The sequence below is a fragment of the Carcharhinus amblyrhynchos genome, chromosome 3 (genome assembly GCF_965287045.1).
Source record: "Carcharhinus amblyrhynchos chromosome 3, sCarAmb.v2.hapA, whole genome shotgun sequence".
Taxonomy (NCBI): domain Eukaryota; kingdom Metazoa; phylum Chordata; class Chondrichthyes; order Carcharhiniformes; family Carcharhinidae; genus Carcharhinus; species Carcharhinus amblyrhynchos.
Window position 1 is genome coordinate 16,292,569 of NC_137326.1, and position 26,059 is coordinate 16,318,627.

General features: G+C 43.6%; 1 protein-coding gene and 3 non-coding genes across 6 annotated transcripts in view; 3 read left to right on the forward strand and 1 right to left on the reverse strand.

The window, feature by feature from the left end:
* tada3l (transcriptional adaptor 3 (NGG1 homolog, yeast)-like) overlaps window positions 1-12,733 on the forward strand; it is a 41,988-nt gene extending 29,255 nt beyond the window's left edge. For all 3 annotated transcript variants that reach the window (XM_080181752.1, XM_080181749.1, XM_080181751.1), the window contains exons 5-9: window positions 768-909; window positions 3,994-4,091; window positions 5,850-5,959; window positions 6,074-6,259; window positions 10,403-12,733. In XM_080181752.1, coding sequence (XP_080037878.1) covers window positions 768-909; window positions 3,994-4,091; window positions 5,850-5,959; window positions 6,074-6,259; window positions 10,403-10,595 — 729 coding nt within the window. In that variant the 3' untranslated portion in view covers window positions 10,596-12,733. The remainder of the gene's footprint in view (window positions 1-767; window positions 910-3,993; window positions 4,092-5,849; window positions 5,960-6,073; window positions 6,260-10,402) is intronic.
* Window positions 12,734-15,637: 2,904 nt separating this feature from the next.
* trnap-ugg (transfer RNA proline (anticodon UGG)) lies at window positions 15,638-15,709 on the forward strand. The gene has a single exon. It is a non-coding gene; the product is annotated as a tRNA-Pro (tRNA).
* Window positions 15,710-15,918: 209 nt separating this feature from the next.
* Window positions 15,919-15,990, forward strand: trnap-ugg (transfer RNA proline (anticodon UGG)). Its single transcript has one exon. It is a non-coding gene; the product is annotated as a tRNA-Pro (tRNA).
* Window positions 15,991-16,148: 158 nt separating this feature from the next.
* Window positions 16,149-16,220, reverse strand: trnap-ugg (transfer RNA proline (anticodon UGG)). The gene has a single exon. It is a non-coding gene; the product is annotated as a tRNA-Pro (tRNA).
* Window positions 16,221-26,059: the final 9,839 nt, after the last annotated feature.

A 26,059-nucleotide genomic window follows, 5' to 3' on the forward strand; every position in this document is an offset into this window, starting at 1 on the left:
GGGTGTGGCGAACTAATTCCACTGTTGGATTAAAAGTGGATTGTAAAACATTATCGTTAATCACTCTTTTCGCTTTCATTTTTGGTTGCTGATGACAGAATCAGCTGAACAAAAGGGAGCCGAATTTCACATCCGTTAATGATCTGGTTATTCTCAGCATCTACTGACTTTACATAGTGCCCCAATAATCAGCCCCCAACATTTTGAATAGTATCAAAACAAAATAAAAGGTGGTGTCTCTCTTTTTGCCACCATTCCCATCAGAGAGAGCAGCCTGGTGACGGGCCCTGATGAAGCCTGTGTGTTTTATAATGAGCTAAAAGGTGAGTGAGAGCATGGGAAAATAAGTGACCACATTCTGCTCCATCTCCCCCCCCCCCCCCCCCCCCCCCCCCCGCCCCCCGCCGCAAACTAATGAGCATATTCCATGATACCTTGATAAAGAGGGAAGTTATGAGCACCCCCATCTAACTCCTTGGTGGTAGAGTCCACCTCAGTCTCTGATAATTCTTGAATTACATTTGGCAAGGGAGGAGAGAAAATGGGACAATCAAGCCTTAATTAGAAAAACAGTCAGAGTGAAACAGCGTAGCTGAACACAAGACGTATAGTCGGGGGCGTGACAGAGCTATACAGTAATGGCTGTGATCGACAGGGAAGTGACATTGGTTGAGGAGGATAGGCTCAGCATTGCACATGTTTTATTAACACTTGAGTTCTTTCTGTTTTTGTCTCAATCACTTTCTGTTGATTTCCTTTCTGCACAGATCCCTCCACTGGGGAAACATTATTCCCAGCGCTGGGCACAAGAAGACCTCCTCGAGGAGCAGAAGGAAGGTGCTCGTGCTGCAGCTGCTGCAGAGAAGAAGAAAGGCATGCTGGGAGCTTTAACTGAACTTGACTCAAAAGGTGAGTGAAGTGCTGTCCGTTCGGACAAAGCCATGATGTTGCAACTTGGATCATTTAACAGTAGCATGTTTTGCAAGTCGCCCTCCTTTCTCTTTATTGAATTCCTTGCTGGATAATGTTTGTTTGTAAAATGGTCTCCTGGAAAATTACTTTGCTGGACCTGCCAGCTCAACCAACTCTGCTTAATGCACCTGACCAGTGTCTGGCTGAGTGCCACAAACTGAGCAGGGTTCGACACAATTCCCATCACAACTACTGGCAACCAGCCTCAACCTTTAAATCTTGTTACCTGTGCTATCAGTTTTCCCCTCATTTCCTGACCAGTTGAATGAAAGAAGACACTGGCCTGAACTCTCCAGCCACTCACATCGCCATTGCCACTGAGAATGGCGAATTTGGTACTCAGCGAAATTTCTGTTTACTGCAGTGGGACTGGAGAATCCCAGCTGTGGGCAAGGTTGGAGAATCCAGCTCACTGTCTTGAGTAATGTTGTCTTACTCTAACCTGCCTAAGACTGCGCTGATGATACACTGTCCTGTAATGTGCCCCTTTCACCTCCTTTCTTGTTCATCTCAACCGATTCTCCACACAGTTGGTTAAATCCTTATTCACATCTATAAACCCTCCATAGCCTCACCACACTACATCCTTCTACCCTTCCTCATGCTGCTTCGAATCTTTGTAAAGATTACATTTATGCTAAATGATACAATCTTGAAGGGATTGCAAGAAGACATTGGGATGCCTGCATGCAAATCATTGAAGGATGGATTAAAGCAATAAAATAAATAAATCTCCAATAGTTTTCTGGACTTTATAAGTGGAGGCATTTGGCACAAAAGCAAAACGTGTATAAAATACTAGGTTGGTCCCAGCTGGGGTCTGGTGTCTAATTCTGGTCGCCACACTTTAGGAAGAACATGAAAGCTCTTGAAAGGTTATAGGAGATTGACTGGAGTGTCTCCAGAGCAGAGAAGATTAATGGAGATTTGATAAGGGTGTTTCACAGATAATATAGAAAGATTGTTAACACCAAAGGAGACCCATTTTGTCTGTGCTGGCTAAAAAAAGAGTTCTTCAATCTAATCCCACCTTCTAGCTTTTGGTTTGTAGTCTTGTAGAAAGAAGCTTTTCTCTTCTTCATTCATGGGACATGGGTGTTGTTGCTTGGGCTAGCATTGCTGCCTGTCCCCAATTGCCCTTTAGAAGATGGTGGTGGTGATATGGTTTCTTGAATCAGTGCAGTCTGTGTGATGTAGGTACACCCATAGTGCTGTAAAGGACAGGGTTCCATGGTTTTGACCCAGTGAAGGAATAACATTGTAGTTCCAAGTCAAGGTGGTGAGTGGTTTGGAGAGGAACTTCTAGGTGGCGGTCTGCTGCCCTTGTTTTGTATATATATAATGTCTTTCACAACCAACGTACACCCCAAAGCACTTTACAGCTAATGAAGTACTTTTTGAAATGTAGCCACGGTTATAGTATAAGAAACATGGCACCAATTTGCACAGAGCAAGCACACCACAAATAGCAATGTAATACTGATCAGCCAATCTGTTTATGTGATATGATTGAGGGATAGACAATAGCCAGGACATTGGATTAACTGCACTGCTCATCTTTCAAATAATGCCCCAAGTCTTTTTATGTCAACCTAAGAGTGCAGGTGGGGCTAGCTTTAAATAATCATTTGAAAAATGACTCTGACAGTGCAGCATTCCCTCAGTACTGCACTGGGATGTCAACCTTGATTTCTGTGCTCATGTCCTCCCTCCATGACCTTCTGGCTCAGAGGCAAGAGTGCTCCAACTGTGCCAAAGCTGACACGCATGGACAGCTGTGTATGATGTCCAAGTGCAGATAGGGTAATTTGGTCGCTTTAAAAAGGAATTGACCTGGCAGCCGTCACAGCCACCACAATGTGCCAAGGGTTTGATAGAGCTGTTTAAAATCATTAAAGGGTTAGGTACAGAAAATGCAGACAAACTGTTTCACATGGTTGAAGGGTCAATTACAAAGGGCACAGTGATTCCCTAAAGAACCAGAGGTGACATGAAATTTAATGGAAAACAAAAATTACGTGAAGGGTGGTTAGTGTTTGGAATTTTTTAGAATCATTCATGGGACGTAGATGTCACAGGCTGGCCAGCATTTATTGCCTATCCCTAGTTGCCTGAGGGTCATAGAGAGTCAACCACATTGCTGTGGCTGTGGAGTCACATGTAGGCCAGACTAGGTAAGGACGGCAGATTCCCTTCCCTAAAGGGCATTAGTGAACCAGATGGGTTTTTCTGACAATAGACAATGGTTTCACGGTCATCAGTAGATTCTTAATTCCAGATATTATTTGTTGAATTCAAATTCCACCAGCTGCCAGTGCGGAATTTGAACCTGCGTCCCTAAAACATTAGCTGAGTTTCTGAATTAATAGTCCAGCTAGGCCATTGCCTCCTCAAAAATGTTCTGCCTGATGGAGTGGTGGATGCAGATTGTATAGTAGCTGTCAGAGGAAACTAGGTAAAAACTTCATAAAGATAAAACATTGCAGAGATGTGGCGAAAGAGTGAGAAAATGGATGCTACTGGCTGGGTTGCCTTTCAAAAGCATGAGCAATGACTCAGTGGCCCAAGTGGCACCATTCTGAACTGTACACTTTCATGATTGTCAGATGGGCTGTTCTTCTCTTGACTCTTACTGATGCACTTCCAACTTCTTTGGGCCTGGATTGCCTCTCATTGCATTTCTCTCACAAGCTCTTATAGAGTCATAGAGGTTTGCAGCATGGAAACAGGCCCTTCAGCCCAACTTGTCCATGCCGCCCTTTTTTTTAAACTCCGAAGCTAGTCCCAATGGCCCCCATTTGGCCCATATCCCTCTATACCCATCTTACCCATATCTTGCTATACTGTTTAAAAACTTTCGGAAACTAGCCAAATTTCTGGACCCCCTGTCTTTTGCTGACTCAGTATCTATTGATTAACACCCCTTTGTGAAAAACGGTACATCATTTCTTGACTTTAGAGGCGCTATATAAATGCACATTTTTTTTTGTCGTAACTGTGAATGTATTTTTTTCCTGTCAGACGTGGATGCTCTGTTGAAGAAAGAGCAGCACGACCAGCCTGAAGATGGCTCTCCCTTTGGTCCGCTTACACAGCGATTGCTGCAGGCTTTGGTAGAGGTGAGACGAGAAACGCCTGTGATTCAGATAATGCTGACTTGTTTCAAATTGGAAAAATCGTTCATGTTGAAGGAACATTTACAGGGGTTCAGTTATCATAAAACAGGTCTAAGATCCTCCCTGTCCCATTTATAATTGAGCTTTAATTTTGTACCACACTACATGATGCATCTATCTCCTTAACCACTGGGGTAGCTCAGGGTTGGGAGTGGGGATTGTTGGGGGGTGGGAACTTTCACCTCATTAGTCTTGACTATTTTGAAAGTTCAGAGAGGCAGAAGGAGAGTTGTTAAAGGACCACCTTGTGGGGCAGATTGCCCAATTAGGAATTCTAAAGTGAAACCATTTTCTGTCTGAAAAATAGTGTTATGGTAGCTCTGCAATGTGAGACGTGGCAGACTAGGCTGAAGTACCCTGTAACCTCAGCAATAGTTGGCAAGGTCATCGGGAGATCACCAATAGTTTAAAAAAATAGTAAAAGAAAATATGCTGGAAACACGTCAACAATTGAAAGAGGCAGTATTGGTTAGTATTTCTTTAACCCTTGTCAGAATTGATCAGGCATGGTGAAGACTGATGGAGACGGCTCAAATGGAATTACAGAGATCTATATTTTAGTTCTGCTATCACAGCGTCAGGGACCCGAGTTCGATACCCGGCTTGGGTCGCTGTCTATGCAGAGTCTGCACATTCTCCCAGTGTCTGCGTGGGTTTCCCCTGAGTGCTTCGGTTTGCGCCCATAGTCCAAAGATGTGCAGGTTAGATGCATTGGCTGTGTTAAATTCTCCCTCAGCGTACGCGAACAGGTGCCAGAATGTGGCAACTAGGGGATTTTCCCAGTAACTTCATTGCAGGGTTAATGTAAGCCTACTTGTGACAATAGTAAACAAAATCTACCAACCTTCTTCATCCCCTTTCTTTTCTGAACGTGTTGTCTCCTTCCTGTGGCACAATTCCAAAGCTTGCAGTTATCCTCCAAATATTTCATATAAGTATTCAAATGTAACCTAAAAGATAGCTCTTAGCAGAATATTCAGTTTAGGATGTAGAGAATCATCTAAATCTAATCTTGCCACCACCCAAAGGCCTCATCTAGATCTCGTTAACCTGAAAGCCTAATTAAAACATTCCTACTAACACCAAGTGACACAGTGGTGAGGTGCAGCACGGTGGCACAGTAGTTAGCACTGCTGCCTCACAGTGCCACGGACCAGGGTTCGTTTCCTGGCTTGGGTCACTGTCTGTGTGGAGTCTGCACGTTCTCCCTGTGTCTGCATGGGTTTCCTCCAGATGCTCTGGTTTCCTCCCACAGTCTGAAAGACGTGCTGGATAGGTGCATTGGCCATGCTAAATTCTCCCTCAGCGTTCCTAAACAGGTGCTGGAGTGTGGCGGCTAGGGGATGTGTAGACAGTGTTACTGCCCATTTGTGACACTAATAAACAAAATCTTTTAGATGGCATTAGCATCAGTTTGGGGTTTAAAGCCACAATCTTTCTCATCTGTTTCCTGATCTTTCAACCAGTTGTGTAATTGAAACGAGACAGCCTTGCCACCCTGATGATAATTCATAATTAAAAATATGATGCCTGCACTTCTCATGCCAACCATCACATTCTCAATTAGTGATTCTGCAAACTCTGCAAAATTTTCCTACTTCTTTACTATATTTAAAGGACTTCTGCCTTCATTAAGGACTGATTTAATGCCTGTCATTTCCTTCATTCATGAGCTTTTGTATTTTTTCTCTCCTTTCCCAGGAGAACATCATTTCCCCAATGGAAGATTCTCCCATACCGGAGATGACTGGGAAAGATGTTGGAACTGATGGAGCAAGCACCTCTCCTCGAAGTCAGAATAAGGCATTCAGGTGAGCTCTCTGGCCCATAGTGCTGCACTATTATAGAGGAGAGAGATTTCGGAATAACTATGGACATCAAAGTGTGATGTTAAGTTCCTTTGCATTCTTCCTATTATGTCATAGTGTTCCTCACACAAAGTCTCTAGAAGCACGAATAAAGGAAGAACTAATTGCTCAGGGCCTACTGGACTCAGAGGACCGGCCCACTGAAGACTCTGAAGATGAAGTTCTGGCAGAACTGCGCAAGCGTCAGGCTGAGTTGAAAGCCATCAGTACACACAATCGAGCAAAGAAACAGGAACTTCTCAGGTAAGAGAAAAGAACTAGTTATGAGTTTGGAATGAGTTGGAATAAGAACTAAGAGTTGCTTCAAAGAAAGGGCTGGTGGCATTTTATTCATTCTAATGTGGCAAATCTTTCTTCAGATCTGTGTTAGGGTGAACCTGTTCCAGGCATGAGAAGGGTGACAGAATGGCACGGTGGTTAGCACTGCTGCCTCACAGTGCCAAGGATCCGGGTTCAATTTCCAGCTTGGGTCACTGTCTGTGCGGAGGCTGCACATTCTTTCTGTGGCTGAGTGGGTTTCCTCCAGGTGCTCTGGCTTCATAGAATCCCTACAGTGCAGTAGAAGACCATTTGACCATTGAACCTGCACCGACACCAACCCCAGCCAGACTTTATCCCTGTAAACCCATGTATTTACCCTGCTTGTCCCCTTGACACTAAGGGACAATTTAGCTGGCACATTTTTGGATTGTGGGAGAAAACTGGAGGAAACCTATGCAGACGTGAGGAGACCGTGCAAACTCCACGTCACTCAAGGCTGGAATTGAACCTGGGTTCCTGGTGCTGTGAAGCATCAGTCCTAACCATTGTGTCATCATGCCGCCCACAGTTTCTTCCCAAAGTCCAAAAGATGTGCTGGTTAGGTGCATTAGCCATGCCAAATTCTCCTTCGGTGTGCTCGAACAGGCGCTGGAATGTGGAGACTAGAGGATTTTCACAGTAACTTCATTGCAGTGTTAATGTAAGCCTACTTGTGACACTAATAAATAAACTTTTAAAAAAATTGACTCCATAAGAAGCTGATTTCCTGTTAGCTGAGAGCTATTGTAGCTTCAATAACTTGCTTTCATATTGTGCCTTTAGCATGCATATATATCACACATGGAGACATCTGGGACAAATAAGGAGATATTAGAAGATAACAGAAGCTTGGTCAGATAGATGGATTTTAAGAAAGATCTTGAAAGAGGAAAAGGAAGTTGAGCGAGACAGGTGTATGGAGGTCATTTGAATGCATGGGTTCTGAGTGGTTGAAGGCATAACTGTCAATGGAGGAAAGAGGGACACACAATAATAGAGAGTTTGCAGGGTTTGTCACGCTGCAGGAGTTTCCAGAGATGGGGAGAAGAGAGGCCATGGAGTGATTAGAACATAAAGATGAGAACTCAGAATTTAAGAGATAGGATGACCAGGAACCAATGTAGGTCAAAGGGGATAGAAGTGATGGTTGAGAAGGACTTGATCAAAGATTGGATTCCAACAGGACCATTTGGCTGAGCTGGAATGTTGGAGGCTGTTCAGGGCTGCAATGCAATTGTTGGGCATGGATGAGAATGTCAGCAACAGTTGGTCTGAGTGAAGGATGGTTGCAGGTGCTATTACAGAAGAGGAAATGGGTAGTCTGTGCAGTGGAAATGATGTTGGATCAAAAACTCTGCTTGAAACTGAAAAGGAAACTGAGGTTGCAGCCTTTTGTATGAATGGGATTGTGAGCGCAGGTGGACTACCACTCCAAAAGGTGGTCCATTTCACGTTTTGAATTTTGCATTCGAGCTTAAACCAAAAGCCAGATTTATTTACAAGTAACATAAAAGAAAAATACAAGAAGGAACTAGCAGTAAACTTTGACTTCCACGTAAACTAGTGCAAGTAAGTAAAATGTCTAAATACTTAACATTTTTTTATTTGGTAGTGCAGAACTCAAAATATTTCTGAGGAAAGAGACATGCTCTCAAAGCTTTCTGTTTTGCACTTGCCAGGACCAATTCACAAGTGTACCAAATCTCAAAGGGCACAACAATTTATACTGCACAAGAAGAAAGTGCTGATTGGTTGACAAGTAGTTCAGAGTAATTGTATAAATTGTTGTTTCCTTTGAGATATAGTATTCTTGTGAATATGACCTGATAAGTACAGGATGTCCCTTTTCTCAGCAACACTCAGATTGTCTTTTGTTATCTCTTGATGATCTCTTTTGAAACTTTAGATAGGAATTGACTCCATGCACATGGAGCTGGAATGTGTGATTAGTCTGGTTGGTGACCTGTTTAAAAAGAAATAGGCTGAATGGCCTCCTTCTTGCTCCAAATCTCTCTGTTTCTATGACCACCTTCTGACTGTCCGGTCTGGGAGAACCTGTGTAAAGCATGAGCTGGGGGACACCCAGGGCTCCTGTCAGCTGCATATTGTAGAGTTGTACATTGTATAAATTGTAGAAAGCTCATTTGGAGATTAAGTACATCCTTTCTAATGGTCTGACGTTCAGAGCAAAGCCTTTCCTAGTGACTGTTATATAAGGGATCGCCTATGCTTTCTTGTGCTTTTGGTGTCTTGACAGCAATAATTTAATGCTGCACGCATTAAAAGTAATGAATTTTGTCAGCTTCCCCCCAGTCTGCAAATTCCCACTGCCCAAAGGAGCTGTTCTGGACATCAAAGAAATTTCATTACACGATTAACTTCTTAATCACCAACGGAAGATGACAACAAGATGGCTCCAAAGATGTGCGGGTTAGGTTGATTGGCCATGTTAAATTGCCTCTTAGTGCCAGGGGGACCAGCAGAGTAAATACATGGGGTTATGGAGATAGGGTCAGACTGGGGTTGTTGTTGCAGGCTCGATGGACCGAATGGCCTCCTCCTGAACTATAGGGATTTTATGATTCAATGAAATGAGGCTGTTTTGAGAGAGTTTATTGCATTCCTATCTATGGCAAAGATCAGGAAAAACTTAAAGATGCTGCTAATTTAAAGCCAAACTTTAGCCAGTTCTTCTCTATTTGAAATAAAAAGAAACATTCCCCTTTGCTAGCAAGGGAGCAGGGAATAGAGGGTTATTTATGATAGATTTAAGTGGGGACAATGGAGAGGCGACTCAAGTGGAGCATAAATGCTGGCACGGACTGTTAGACTGAATGGCCTCTTTCTGTACCATATTTCCTATCTAATCCTGTGTATTATTAAATATGTGTCTAAAGCTCTGCCTCCATCACACCTGTCGTTGAGTATTTTATAATAAAAACAGGAAATGCCAGAAATACTAAGCAGTTCAGGTAGCATCTGCAGAGGGAAAGAGAGCGAGAGAAAGTGAGTTAACATTTTGGGCTTCATCAGAACCTAAAATATAAACTCAGTTCCTTTCTCTCTCCACACATGCTGCCTGGCTTGCTGAGGATTTGCAGCAGTTTTTGCTTTGCTCAGATTTCCAGCAACCATGGTGTTTTGCTTTTGTTGAGTATCCCATTCTCCTTTGGATGCTGGCTATTTGGTTCTTTATTGGAAGGGGAAACAGTGGTGGAGGTGGGAAGGGATGGGGGCCAGTGTTCAGCTAACCCCCTCAGCCCCATACTCCAAGATTTTATGGATTTGATGAATTGGACCATTCCCTTTGAAAGGACATGACTTAAGCTGCATGGAAACACAAAACAACAGGTGTTCCTATAGAGCAAATCAGCCCCACTGTTGAAGCAGTGAAGAGTGATTAATTGGACGTCTGCTACTAGGTGCTTCCTGGGATCTCACAGGGAATTGTAGGGAGGTTACTGATGGATGAATGACAGGTCACAGGTGCTCAGGCTTTGTGCTTTAGAGCTTTTTGTCCAATATGACATTTTGGTCTTTATTTGTTTCAAATGATTAATTGAAGTGATGATGTTTTTATTTGAACCATATTGAGAAATTCCTATTTGGAAAATAGACCTTTTCAGATCACGTTGCTAAGTCTGTTAAACTCATAGCCGAACACATAGAATCCCTACAGTGCAGAAGAAGGCTATTTGGCCCATCGAACCTGCACCAACAACAATCCCACCCTGGCCCTATCCCACATATTTACCCTGTTAATCAGCCAACAAAGGGGCAATTTAGCATGACCACTCAACTTAACCTGTACATCTTTCAGACTGTGGGAGGAAACTGGAGCAACCCAAAGCAAACACGGGGAGAAAGTGCAAACTCCACACAGACAGTCACACAAGGCCAGAATTGAACCCAGGTTCCTGGTGCAGTGAGGCAGCAATGATAACCACTGTGCTACTGTGTCATCCATCTCCCCCAGAAGAAAGTTCAGCCCATGTCTTAAGGACAGCAATGGGTGGGTATTGATCCGTGAGTCCCTGGCCTCCTTCCTAATCCTGTAGACTGACCACTATATTTTTTTGAATTCAGACTTGCCAAAGAGGAGTTAAAAAAGCAGGAGTTACGACAGCGAGTGAGAATAGCGGACAATGAAGTCATGGATGCTTTCCGAAAGATCATGGCAGCGCGCCAGAAGAAACGCACACCTACAAAAAAAGAGAAGGATCAAGCATGGAAAGCACTGAAGGAGAGGGAGAGCATCTTGAAGTTGTTGGACAGCTAAACCCAACTGTACAAATATGCTGGACGCTGTTGCTTCTGGAAAAATTGGCTTAATGTTTGTCTTTCCTGAGCTGAACTGAAAAAAAGGAGCAATATTGAAACCTGCCCATTTTGAACTGGTGACATTCCATTGCAGCAGGCTGTCTCCATTGGGGCTTGCTAATCTTGCGTGTAAAAGGTGGAAGTCTGTCCTTCAGAAATCTGGATGTTGTGCTTTGCTTAGTTTGAGTTTGTACTGTATGTGAGAGTAATGTGTTACTGCTGTGTGTTCAGATAGAGTGTAGCATTCCAGGGCGGCTGTGCCATTGCCAATCCTTCCAAATGTGACATTAATAACTGACACTTTATAACTTTTCCAGAAGGGTTTCTCCTCACTTGCATCCCTGCCCCCAGTAATATTTTCTAGAAATATATGGGAGGAGATATCTCTAGTGCGCAAAGACTGTCCTATGCCCTCTCCTCCTGGCACTACTTCTCTCCCTCTCTAATCCCAGTCCACCCTGTCCCAAGTTAGGCCTCTTAATCTCATTTTAAATCTTTCTGTACTTTCCTCTGGGCCATGTGATGCTTTGTGAAGAAGTATTAAAATACTGCCAATTTCTGACACCAAAAAACTTCCCTTGAGCAAAATAAATCTTTTTACAGAATGAAGAAAATCGCTCGAGATTTGTGCAGACGAGGGTCAGGAGGTACGTTTTGTATTTGCCAACCTCAGGGTATGACGACAGTTACAAAAGTTCTAACTATCCTGACAGTGCTCTGTGGGGGAAACATCCTCTGTGGTGTCTTAGACTTTAGGGGGATCGGGACAATCCTAGAGTCATTCTCCAGTGTGCACTGGTTGTTCAGTTGAACAATGGTAACAGTGCCCATTTGAGTTGAATGTTCCTGGCTGGTGATACCGATACCAACAAGAGGTTTTCTCCTTCGATTCGATGGGTGCCACCTAACACACCTGATGTCTTCCATCATTAGTGGATATACTTTTTACACTTGTTTTCATTTTTATTTTGTACGGTATGACCGTTCCACAGGGTGCCACGGTGGCTACAGCACCGGGGACCTGGATTCAATTCCCGGCTTGGGTCACCATGTGCATGGAGTCTGCATGTTCTCCCTGTGTCTGTGTGGGTTCCCTCTGGTTTCCTCCCACAGTCTGAAAGATTTACTGGTTAGGTGCTTTGGCCTTACTAAATTCTCCCTCAGTGTACCCAAACAGGCGCCAAAGTGTGGTGGCTAGGGGATTTGCACAGTAACTTAATTGCAGTGTCATGGTAAGCCTGCTTGGACACTAATAAATTAAACATTTTAAAATTTATTTTGTTAGTACCAAGTAGGGGGGGGAGCTATCCGATGATGTATCCCAATAGTTTTGTGCTCTGCCATTATCAGGTAATCTAATCATTCTTGGGACATGAACTGGAAAATGGACAGCCTGGGGGACAGGTTTAAGTTCATCAATGATAGACCTTCTCACTCCCAGTTAGCAGAGGAGGACGGAATCCATTTCAGCCACAGAGGCCCTTCTTATTGAATAGCTCACTTAAACCCATGATTTGGATTTATGGGTAAAACGTGTCCACGTCGAGGAGGTAACAGAAGGCTGCAGATACAGTTTGAACCATACCATAGCATGAATCAGTAACTATGAAAGCGAAAGAAGGGGAAATTGACAGGAAATGAGAAAATGCTGGTGAAAATGAACTTTCCACAATAATTTTATCCCAGCGACACCAAATACAGGGCGCATAGAATCATACTCTTTACCCACCACGTCTTCTCACTTTGTTTTAAATTATCCTTATGTAGCCTAGCTGTGATCGAACGCCGTTTTGTAATCCCAGTTCCACACAAAACAAACTCTGATTGCCAGTCCCGATCATCAGTCGACATGTTCTCCATATTCATATTTTGCAGTCCTAAATCAGAATCCTAATGATCAGCATCAGTCACGGAACCCCCTGCAAGTCCCCCAATTCACACATCGTCGTGTTCATTTATGGATTATTGATGAAACAAGTGTAAGTTTTATCATTCATGGCGTTAAATCCTCAATAGTGTACTGATGATTAACTGATCCTGTAATGAATTTTCAATAAATGTCAACTTGATTTCTACACTTCCTCAGGGTGAATTATGTATTAAATAGGCTTTGTAATATTATTGTAATATTTTATAATGGTGAGATGAACACACTTAAAAGTGATTTGCTACACTCATAGAATCCTACAGTGCAGGAGGAGGCCATTCAGCCCATCATGCCTGCACTAACCACAATCACACTGAGCCCCTATCCTCATATATTTATCCTAGCCACTCCTAACTTGCATATCTTTGGAAGGCGGGAGGAAACAGGAGCATCCGGAGGAAACCCATGCAGACACTGGGTGAATGTATAGACTCCACACAGACAGTAATCCAAGCCAGGAATTGAACCCAGGTCCCTGGTGCTGTGAGATAGCAGTGCTAACCACTGTGCCACCCTCACTCACTTGTCTATTCTCTCACACAATACAGAACCCAGTCATTCCAGTCAGAATTCTAACAACAACCACTGGTACTCAGACATCATATAAAATCAAAATACTTCAGATGATGGAAGTCTGAAATAAAACAGAAAATGCTTGAAAACGTAGCAGGTCTGGCAGCATCTATGGAGAGTTTCAGATTTTGTTTTGGGTCAATATGACTCCAGTCACACAGACTGGTAATCAGTTACTCATACCACCCCCCAGATAAAATATATTAATTAAAAATATACTGATCCAGTCCCATTTGGTTCCTCTGGCAAACAGCTATGTGCTTTGGGTAAGAGTTTCAAGCAATTGATGTAATTTACTGCTGAATTGATCATGATACACGAACCATTACCAAGGGCAATGTCATCAACAATAGCCTTTGATAGTGCTGCAGTAAGCTTGAGGTTATTGTACTTGTTCTAGTAGTACATTAACCCAGAAAGGTGATTGAAGTGTGGAATAAAAGATAAAATGCTGGAACTACTCAGTAGGTCAGGCAGCCTCTTTTGAGAGATGAACAAAATTAACTTTTCAGATTGATGTCAGCACTCAAAAGTTAAAGAGAAATAGCAGGTCCTGATCAAGCACGGAGGCAGGGAAATTGGGGAGGAGGCAGGAGAGATTAAATGACAAAATAGATAATGATGCCAGGCAAAATATGATAACGGGATGAGTAAAGAAACAGAATCATAGACTACTACAGTACAGGAGAGACCCTTTGGCCCATCGAATCTGGCATGTAAATGATAACAAAGATCATTACCACCAGCTGCCCGGGGGGGGGCAGTGGTTGCGATCCAAAATTGTCAAACTCAAGTGCTGCGTCTGGAACACTGCAAAGTGTCTTATGGAAATTAAAATAATGTTCCCACAATCCATACTGGAATAGTGTAGAAGGCCTTGGAGATAGAGGTCAGACAGGGACTGAGTGGCTCAGACAAAGTGACAGGTAACTAGAAGCTCGGGGTCAAATCTGCACACAAAATGGTGTTATTCCTCAAAGTGCTCACCCCATTTAAGCAATGTATCAAGTACGCTAGATTGGAGGAAGTATTTGCTCTTTCACTAGAATGAATGTTTGAATAGTGGGAAGGGAAAAGATAAAGGGAAGTTCTTTTATCTCTTGCACTTTCACAGGAAGATGCCCTGAGTAAGGACTGATTGAAGAGTGGAACTGGATCCACGGAGGGAATGGGCCCTCCACTATGCTAAAAGGGAAGGCCTCAAAAACACAGAAGAAGATCAACATCCTCCAGGACAAAGCAACCCACTTGATTGTCATCCCCTTTAACAATCTTAAACATTCATTTCATGCTTCTAAAGACTCTGCCATTTAATGTTTACTTCCCTCCTGCATTAGACCTTCCAAAATGCATTACCTCGCATTTGTCCAGATTGAACTTTATCTGCCATTTCTCTGCCCAAGTCTCTAATCTATATTCTGGTGTATCCTCTGGCAATCCTCCTCATTATCTGCAGCTTCCCCAATCCTTCTGTCATCTGCAGACTTACTAATCAGACCAACTACATTCTCCTCCAAATTATTTATGGATATTACAAACATTAGGGGTCCCAGTTAAAACTGCCTGGGCAACTGTCATAGAGTCATTGAGTTGGGACTTCTGAGCGGTCCCATAGCACATCTTGGATGGGTGCATCTGGTCTCCGGATAGTTGGAGATATGTGCAATTGAGCTCAGTTCTAGATACTACTGCTGGAATTTTATCACCTGCTCACCCAAGGCTCATAGAATCCCACCCGAGGTGAATGGAGAATTCTGTTCTGGGAGCCTCACCTGCCCCAATTCTGGGGCGAGTGAGGTGGTAAAATTTCAGCGTACATGTCAAAAAAAATGTTAGAGAGGGTGCGGAAAAGATTAATGAGGAGGCAGAATTTCAATTAACAAGGATGTATTGAGAAGATGGTTCTGTGGTCTTGGGAAGATTAAGAGGAAATTTAATAGAAGTGTTCAGAACAAAGAGGAGTCTGGATGGATTAGGTAGTGAGAAACTATTCCTGTTGGTGGACAGATTGAGAACCAGAGGACACCAATTTACAGCGATTGGCAAAAGACGCAATGACGACATGAAGGAAAACTATGTTATGCAGTGGGTGGCTGGAATAAGGATTGCACTACTTGAGAGTTTGGTGGAGGCGGATTCAACTGAGGTCTTCGAAAGAGAATTGGCCAAGTATCTGAAGAGAAAATTAATACAGGGGTATGGGGAAAAGGGGGGAAGTGTGGCTGCCCTTGCAGAGAGCTGACAGGGATATGATGGGCTGAATGGCCTCCTGCTGACATGGGTCATTCTATGCCTTATTTAAGTTTTATTCCTATTTACCACCTCCCTTTTGCATTAATTCTCCGATTGCTTATAGGAAAACTGTCCAACATGTTTCAACAAGTTCCTGAGGTGGATGTTAGGAAAAGAAATATGTCAGGATTAGGAAACGACTCAAAATTCAACAATTGCAGATGATAATGTATATCAAAGACGTAGCTTTATGACGTTCTAGTACGAGTGGCTCGTTGGTCTAGGGGTATGATTCTCGCTTTGGGTGCGAGAGGTCCCGGGTTCAAATCCCGGACGAGCCCCACTTTTATCACAAGAGGAATATATTTGGCAAAAGATGAAAGTGGGTGGTCATTCCCCGCCTTCTGTCCCAAAACATGATGACGGGGATATTAAATAGGAGGTCTGCGCCCAGAAGGACGAGAAACGCAGGGACAATGAATGCTGAAAACAAGTTTTTTTTGCTGTAGTTAACTTCATATAAACAAACGTGGGCTATTACCTTCAACGCGGCTCGTTGGTCTAGGGGTATGATTCTCGCTTTGGGTGCGAGAGGTCCCGGGTTCAAATCCCGGACGAGCCCCACTTTTGTTCCTGCGCCGTTTTTAAGAAGCGAAGAACTTTTTAAGGTTTTTTTTGTGTTGACATTTGTGAACAATCGACTTTTGTTTAAACCTTTTGGAACCTTTAGGAGGAACAACATAAAAAACTAGAAAAGTTTCAGAGAAGAAAACAAAACGAGGGCTCGTCCGGGATTTGAACCCGGGACCTCTCGCACCCAAAGCGAGAATCATACCCCTAGACCAACGAGCCGATGTTAGAAAAATTCAGAACCAATCTATATGAAGTCAATGGGGAAATAGTCTTTCTTTTGTTCTGTTTTCTTTCTAAATTGGCAATTCTGCAGCGCACATCGCCCCCTCAGTGTAAATCCGGGCAGACATCCTCCCTGTCGCTCACTTAAAACATCATCTGTTCCTTGGTTAAGCAGGAAGAAAAAAGGTCTAGAAAGCAGGGCTTAGTAAAACCAAGCACTGAAATGATAATAATGAATGCAGACTGGGGAGGTGTTGTTGTTGCTTTGAGTGCAGCCTGGCGTCCCCAGCCTCAGTGAATGGGTGGGAGAGGGGAAATTGCTGCAGCCTCAATCGGCCATGCGCCATAGTGTCCAGCAGGGGGCGCCCGGCGGCACAACTGCAACGTTTCATTCAAAAAAAAGGCATGGAACGTGGAGTTACACATTCTCCAGCAGGCTGGCCTCTGATTGGGTATAAATCATCCAATCAAACTGGGGACCTATGTCTTGTTGAGGAAGACTGTCTGCTGCAGAATTAAATTAACAGCCCCCTCACAACACACAGAAATAAATTTCACCCCACCTCATCTCCCTTAAAGAGCCAGATTCAATTCCGATAGGGAGGGGTCATTGTCAAAGTGAAATGACAACCAGATATCAGAGTCCTCCAGAATAGGCATCCAACTGAGCAGGGCACTTAATGAATGAATTTGTCTGGGTTGGGGGAGGGATTTAAATCAGGATGCGATTACTTCAATAACAGAAACTGCTGGAAAATCATCTAGACTCTGGACTTCTCTAGACTCGAAACGTTCGCTCTATTCTCTCTCCACAGATGCTATCAGGCCTGATTTAATTTGATTTATTATTGTCTCATTTATTGGCATACAGTGAAAAGTATTGCTTCTTGCGCACTATATAGGCAAACCCTTACTCTTCATAGAGAAGGACACAAGGATGTGCAGAATGTCGTGCTACAGTCATAGCTAGGGTGTACCCCATGGAAGAAGGTGAAAAGGAGAATGTCTGGGATGCGTGGGATCCTTTATTACGCTGGCTGCTTTTCTGAGACAGCGGGAAGTGTAGATAGAATCAATGGATGGGAGGCTGGTTTGCATGATGGATTGGGCTACATTCACAGCCTTTTGTAATCCCTTGTCGTCGTGGGCAGAGCAGGAGCCATACCAAGCTGTGATACAATCAGAAAGAGTGTTTTCCGTGATGCATCTGTAAAAGTTGGTGAGCGTTGTAGCTGACATGCCAAATTCCTTTAATCTTCTGAGAAAGTAAAGATGTTAGTGGGCTTTCTTAACTATAGTGTCAGCATGAGGAGGACCACATCAGGATGTTGGTGATCTGGACACCTAAAAACTTGAAGCTCTTGACCATTTCTACTTTGTCCTCATTGATGTAGACAGGGTGTGTTCTCCTCTCCGCTTCCTGAAGTTGATGACAATCTCCTTCATTTTGTTGATATTAAGGGAGAGATTATTGTCGCCGCACCAGTTCACTAGACTCTCTATCTCATTCCTCTACATTCCGCTGTATCAAACATCATTGTTTGATATCCGATCCACCACAGTGGTGTCGTCAGCAAACTTGAAAATCGAGTTGGAGGGGAATCTGGGCACACAGTCATAGGTATATAAGGAGTATAGTCGGAACGCTGAGGTTTTCCAGCATTTTCTATTTTTCTTTCAGATTCCTGTATCCGCAGTATTTTTCTTCTGTCTTGCAGTTACTTCAAGCTATACTCTGCACTCTGTCCTTTCCTTTTCTATGTATGGAATAGTATTTCAGTATAGGGCGCTAGAAACAATACTTTTCACTCAATCCCAACACGTGACAATGATAAATCAAATTTATAAAAATGAAATGTTACGTGAAATTAAGTTAGGATCTATCAAGCCAGGCTGTGGGGAAAGGTCACCCTGACTCGAAACATTGCATCTAATTTCTCTCCACAGAAGCTATCAGATCTGCTGAGATTTTCCAGCATTTTCTGTTTTTGTTTAAGCCAGGTTCCATCTTGGGATCTGACTTGTCCACATTACCATAGAACCATAGAAAATTTACAGCTCAAAAACAGGCCTTTTGGCCCTTCTTGTCTGTGCTGACCCATTTTTTGCCTCGTCCACATTAGCTGTGAATCTCAACACTGGTGACTGAGTAAAATCCCCCAGGGTCTAAAGTCAGAGCCATAGACTTGACAGCACAGCAAGTGGTGTTTTGATTTGATTTGGTTTGATTTATTATTTGTCACATGTATTAGTAAACAGTGAAAAATATTGTTTCTTGTGCGCAATATAGACAAGACATACTGTTCATGGGGAAGGAAATGAGGGAGTTCAGAATTTAGTGTTACAGTCATAGCTAGGGTGTAGAGAAAGATCAACTTAATGCAAGGTAGGTCCATTCAAAAGTCTGACGGCAGCAGGGAAGATGTTCTTAAGTCGGTTGGTACGTGACCTGAGACTTTTGAAGAAGATGGAAAAATGTATGTCTGGGGTGTGTGGTGTCCTTAATTATGCTAGCTGCTTTTCAAAGAGAGTGGGCAGTGTAGACAGAGTCAATGGATGAGCTGGTTTGCAAAATGGATTGGGTTACATTCATGACATTTTGTGGTTTCTTGCGGTCTTGGGCAGAGCAGGAGCCATATCAAACTGTGCTACATCCAGAAAGGATGCTTTCTATGGTGCATCTGTAAAAGTTGGTGAGTGTCATAGCTGACATGCCAAATTTCCTTAGTCTTTCAAGAAAGTAGAAACATTGGTGGGGCTTTTGTAACAATAGTGTTGGCATGGGGGGACCAGGACAGGTTGTTGGTGATCTGGACACCTAAAAACTTGAAGTTCCCGACCCTTTCTACTTTGTCCCCATCAGACAATCCCTTTGGCGTTCATGTCTGTACCAGCCATTGAGAACCTATCCTGATCATATTTTTCAGTACTTGGTCCATTGCCTTGTAAGCTACGGTGTTTCAAGTGCTCGTCTAAATGCTTCTTAAATGAGTGAAAGTTCCTGTCTCTATTACCCTTTCAGGAAGTGAGGTCCAGATTTCTAAAACCCTCTGGTTTTTCCTCAAAGTTTTTCCTCAAATCCCCTCTGAATCTCCAGCCCCTAATCTTAGACCTATGCCCTCTGGTTATTGACCCATCTGCGAAGGGGAAAAGTTCCTTCCAATGCCCCTCATAATTTTGTGCACCTCAATCTGGTCCCCCATCAGTCTTCTCTGTTCCAAGGAAAACAACCCCTGCCTAGCCAACCTCTCTTCACAACTGAAATCTCAAGTCCAGGCAACATCCTGTGGATCTCCTCTCCAGTGCAATCACATCCTTCTTATATAATAAAATAAAAGCAAAATAATGCTTGAAAATCTCAGCAGGTCAGACAGCATCTGTGGAGAGAAAATAGAGTCAACATTTTGAGTCTGGATGACCCTTCATCAAAATAGGCCATCCTTCCTATAGTCTGGTTACCAGAACTGCACACACTAGTCTAGATGTGGCCTAACAAGTGTTTTATAATAATCATACCTCCCACATTCACGTATAAATGCATTGTTGGTTAGGTGCATTGGCCATGCTAAATTCTGCCTCAATGTACCCAAGCAGGCGCCAGGGTGTGGTGACTAGGGGATTTTCACAGTAATTTTATTGCTGTGTCAATGTAAGCAATGATAATACTTAATAGATAGACAGACAGACAGGGTGGCACAGTGGTTAGCACTGCTACCTCATGAGGTTCCGGGTTTGATTCCTGGCTCAGGCCACTGTCAGTGTGGGGTTTGCGTGTTCTCTCTGTGTGTACATGGGCATCCTCTGGGTGCTCTGGTTTCCTCCCACAGTCTGAAAGATGTGCTGGTGAGATGAATTGACCATGCTAAATTTTCCCTCAATGTACCCAAAAGACGCTAGAATGTGGCGACTAGGGGATTTTCACAGTAACTTTATTGTGTGTGAATGTAAGGCCTACTTATGACCCTAATAAATCAACTTTAAACTTAAAAGATAGTTGGATAAATAGATAGAAAATGAGACCATTAATGTACACTACAAGCAGCAAGGGACCCAGCACCGGTCCCTGTGGTGCACCACTGAATACAGGCTTCCAATCACAAAAACATTTGATTTGATTTGATTTGCTTTTGTCACATGTATTGGGATGCAGTGAAAAGTATTGTTTCTTGTGCTATACAGATAAAACATACTGTTCCTAGAGAAGGAAAGGAGAGAGTGCAGAATGTAACATTACAGTCATAGCTAGGGTATAGAGAAAAATCAACTTAGTGCAAGGTAAGTCCTTGCAAAAGTCTGATGGCAGCAGGGAAGAAGTTGTTCTTGAATCGGTTGGTACGTGACCTCAGACTTTTGTTTCATTTTCCTGACAGAATAAGGTGGAAGGCAGAATGTCCAGGGTGCGTGGGGTCCTTAAATATGCTGGCTGCTTTTCCAAGGCAGCGTAGACAGAGTCAATGGGTGGGAGGCTGGTTTGTGAAATGGACTGGGCTACATTCACAATCTTTTGTAATTTTTTTGTGGTCTTGAACAGAGCAGGAGCCATACCAAGCTGTGATACAACCAGAAAGGATGCCACTGCCCCCTGCCACTGAGCCAATTTTCGATCCAATTTGCCAAATTACCCTGGATCCAATGGTATCTTACCTTCTTGCTCAGTCTCCCATGTGGGACCTTGTCAAAAGCCTTACTGAAGTCCATGTAGACTACATAAACTGCACTGCCCTCATCTACACACCCAGTCACCTCCTTGAAAAATTCAGTCAAATTTGTTAGGCATGATCTCCCCCGACAAAGCCATGCTGACTATCCTTGATTAACCCTTGCCCCTCCAAATTGGGATTAATTCTGCCCCTCAGAATCTTTTCCAATAATTTCCCTACACTGATGTTAGACTCACGGGCCTGTAATTACTTGGTTTTTTACTACTTTCCTTGCTGAACATTGGCATCACATTAGTGGTCCTCCAGTCCTCTTTAAGAAAAAAATAAATTTTACAAATTAATATATGTTTGAAAACCATTAAAAAAGGGAGGTAGGGATAGACCAGGAAATTATCAGCCAATCAGTCTAACCTTGGTGGTGGGGATGTTATTAGAAAGAATTCTAAGGGACAGACTATATCTGCACTTGGATAGACTTTGGAGATATAGACAGCAGGGATGATTGTGTTTGACAAACGTAATCAAATTTTTGAGGAGGTAACCAGGAATGTTGATGAGAAAAATGCATGTGATCTATATAGTGGTCTATATAGATTTTAGCAAGGCTCTTGATACAGTCCCTCATGGCAGACTAGTCAAGAAAGTAAGGGCCCATGGGATCCAAGGCAAAGTGGCACGCTGGATCCAAAGTTGGCTGAGAGGCAGGAAGCAGGGGATGATGGTAGAACAATGTTTCTGTGACTCAAAGTCTGTTTCCAGTGGGGTTCTGCAGGTCTCAGTGCTGGAGCCCTTGCTATTTGTGGTGTATTTTAATGACTTGCACTTAAATGTAAGGGATATGATGAAGAAGTTTGCGAATGCCACAAAAATGAGTAGGGTGGTAAATAGTGAGGAGCATAGCCATAGACTGCAGGAGGATATCAATAGACTGGTCAGGTGGGTAGAACAGTGGCAAATGGAATCCCACCCGGAAAAGTGTGTGGTAATGCACTTGGGAAGGGGTAACAACGCAAAGGATTACACTATGGATGGTAGGTCCCTGAAAAGTACTGAAGATCAGAGGAACCTTGGAGTGCATATCCACAAACCACTGAAAGTGGCAGAGCAGGTAGATAAGGTGGTTGGAAGGGATATGGGATAATTGCCTTTATTAGCTGAAGCGTAGAATATAAGAGCAGAGAAGTCATGCTGGCACTGTATAAAACACTGATTAGGCCACAAATGGAATACTGTGTGCTGTTCTGGCCACCACATTTATAGGAAGGATGTGATTGCACTAAAGAGAGTACAGAGGAGATTTACCAGGGTGCTGCCTGAGCTGGAGTGTCTGAGCTATGAGCACTTCATAACATTCAGGGCTAAGGGACTAGGTGGGAGTTCAGGTGTTTTTAATGTGTCAGTGCAGACTCAATGGGCTGAAGGGCCTCTTCAGTGCTATGTGATTGTATGCTAAAAATTGGATAGGCTGGGGCTGTTTTCATTGGAGCAGTGAAGGTTAAGAGGGGATCTGATAGAGGTGCTTAAGATTATGAGGGGCAGAGATAGGATGGATAGGAGGGTACTTTCTCCATTAGTAGAGGGGTCAATAATCAGGGGGTGTAGATTTAAGGTAACAGATAGAAGACTAAAATGAAAATTGAGGAGAAACATTTAAGGATGTGGAGGCCTGGAACTCACTGTCTGAAAGGACGGTTAAGTCAGAAACCCTTTAACATTTAAGAAGCATTTAGATATTCAAAGAACAAAGAACAACACAGCATGGGAAACAGGCCCTTTGGCTCAATGAGCCCACGCCGCCATTTCAACATTCTGAGTCCCCTCTCCACCCATGACCCTTGTCTATGCTTATGGCACTCCACACTGGAAACCAGATTGAGGGGAGACTAACTTAGGGATAATTTGTTACACCAATCAGCCTAAGAGCACATCTTTGGGGTGTGGGAGGAAACCGGAGCACCCGGAGAAAACCCACGCAAGAACGGGGAGAATGCGCAAACTCCCACAGACACTGGCCCAAATCCATGTATCTGCACAGCAAACAGTGATAGTCACTGAGCTGTCGTGTTGCCCAGCATCTGGCCCAGTTTAAGCCTACACTAACGACATGAAGCACTAGGCTACTCACTCGCATTACCACAGCCTCCAGGGTAATGGGCCAAGTGCTGGAAAATGGGATTGTTGTAGTCAGATCTTTGTTGACCAGCATGGACATGATGGACTGAATGGTCTCTTTACGTGGTATAAACATCTGAGTCAATGAATCTTGAGAAAAGAAACTGGGGATAGGGCTTACTGAGAAATAAATCTGTACCAATGCTAAATGATTCCCACTTCCTGTGCAGTCCAGGCATCAATGGCATTATCTCCCCATGTAAATAGGACTGAAATAGGAATGACGATACACGAATAAATATAATCAGTGAATCCCAATTAACATGCAACAGTTATAAATCTTCCCAATTAATTGTATGAGGTATATAAGAGTGTGTTTATTCAAAAAGTCATGTAAAACTAACCTAAGGAAGGCATTATTGCAAAATTATGGTGAATTATGCAACTTGATTCAAGTGTGGGTTGGAACAAGGTTGATTGGTGTAAGCGATGTCAGTGACTATTTATGGTTCTGCTCAGTTCCCGGGTTACTGTGTGGGATTTGTGCTCTCATGTGTGGCATCGCAACGTCTCTTCGTGATCAAACTGCAAATTTTAGGGCCACTGAGGTGGGTAAGTGTGGGAGTATGAAAATTAGCATCACTGTGTCTGAGACAGGCAAATTGAAAATAAAGGAGCGCAAATTGTGAAGAAAAAGATTGGGATAATTTACTGTAACAAGCTTGTTCCATCAAGGATAATTGATACTCAAGTTACTGTGTAATGTTACTGGAGAATAATAAGATGTAAGGGTTAATTGATCTTTTTCTGAGGCAGTCGTTTGCGATTGAGGATGACTTGTTTCCACTTAGTTCATAGAGCCATACAGAAATACAGCACGGAAATAGGCCCTTCGGCCCAACCGGTCCATGCCGACCATACTGCCCTCCCAGCTAATCCCAATTGCCTGTGTTTGGGTTCTGAGATGGTTGATAAGTTGAATGTGCGATTTGAAGATTCAATCTCGGGGATGTGGTTCTAGAAGGGTCTGGATGTTTGTGCGCTCTCCCTGAAGCTTCGACTGCACCTCTGTGCGCTTCTGGCAAAGTCTCCCGATGTGCCTCATGCCTTCTAAATGGACTTTCTCCATTATGGCAAGTCACAAGCCAGGATCTCCTTAGAGTCAGACAGGATGTCAGATCGCTTCAGGGAGTTTCCTTTTTGATGGAGACTGACAAAATCCATCATGGCCTCCAAATCAGCCTTTGGATGATTGAGCAAAAGTGTATTTGATGACCAGAATCTTAAACCCAAGGCTAAGGTTGTGGTTTACCTGCGAGCTATATGCTATGGGGACTTGGGCAACTACAGCAGGCACCTCAAAGAACTGTAGGAGTACCACCAAGTAATGTCCTTACAAAATCCTTCAAATCCAATGGCAGGAAAGGTGGTCCAACAGCAGAGCCTTCTCCCCCAAGCCACCAAGACCCCACTTAAGGGATCTCTTTAGGACTTTCCTAAGATGTTTCTGCTGTCCTCCTGGGAATCTCCCACCACAACTGAGTTCTGAGCAGAACAGTTGCTTCAGGAATCTGGTGTCAGGAGTACAACTGATATGCCACCCCCCCCCCCACCAACCCCACATCCCCCAACTCCTGGTTTGGGTAATTAGCATCATAATACTGGGCTTGGTGGCTTGGGGGAGAAGTCTCTGCTGTTGGACCACCTTTCTTGCTGTTGGATTTGAAGAATCTTGTGAGGACATTACTAGTGGTACTCCTACATTGCTTTGAGGTGCCTGCTGTAATTGTCCAAGTCCCACATATAATTCACAGATAAACCACAACCTTAGTCTTGGGTTTAAGATTCTGGTCATCAAATACATTTTTCCTCAGTCATCCAAAAGCTTAGTTGGAGCCCATGATGGATTTTGTCAGTCTCCATCAAAAAGGAAGCTCCCAAGAAATGGGAAATGGTCCACATTCTTTGTAGGTCATCATATTTGACAGTCAAAGGCTTTTGTAATGTTGTGGAAGGCCATATACAGTGTTTTTTGCATTTTTATTGAATTTGCCATGCTGTGAACATCATACCTGTGTTACTTCTCCATGGGCGCAAACAGAAACTGTGGAAGAAAATCGTCAGCTACTGAGGTGGGAGTTGAGGCGAATCCTTCCAGTGATCGTTCCTGTTGCAGACAGTGGCAAGACTCCTCTGTATTTCAATCAAACTTGTCTCTCTTCTTGAATCACAATCACCTGAGATCCCCCCGGCATGCGCTACTCTTCCCAGATGAGGTACATGGGATTTCACAGCCGTGCCAGTTGTGGACCTCTGCTGTGCTTCAGAATTTCAGCATGGATTCCATCTCCTCCAAAGACTTTGTTTCATTTTTCAGCTGTTGAATGGCTTTTCCACTTTTACCCCATTCCAAGTAACACTGAGTCTGAGCTAGAAGGGGTGTTAAGGGATGGAATTGAGGACTTCATAGCGAGGGGGATTGAATATAAAAGTAGGGAGGTCTTGCTGCAGCTGTATAGGGCATTGGTGAGGCCGCAGCTGGAGTACTGTGTGCAGTTTTGGGCGCCGCACCTGCGCAAGGATATTTTGGCCCTGGAGGGAGTGCAGAGGAGGTTTACTAGGCTGATACCGGAGTTGAGGGGATTGAGCTATGAGGAGAGGCTGAATAAACTAGGCTTGTACTCGTTAGAGTTTCGAAGAATGAGGGGAGATCTCATTGAGACGTATAAGATGATGAATGGGATGGATAGGATAGAGGTGGAGAGACTCTTCCCGCTCAGAAAGGACAGTAGGACTAGGGGGCACAGCCTCAAGATAAAGGGGAGGCGGTTTAGAACGGAGTTGAGGAGGAACTTCTTCACTCAAAGGGTGGTGAATCTCTGGAATTCTCTGCCCGTTGAAGTGGTGGAGGCTGCCTCGCTAAATATTTTTAAGAAGCGGGTTGATGGGTTCTTGATAAGAGAGGGGATTAAGGGTTATGGGGAGAGGGCGGGAAAGTGGAACTGAGCTACAACAGATCAGCCATGATCTTATTGAATGGCGGGGCAGGCTCGAAGGGCTAGA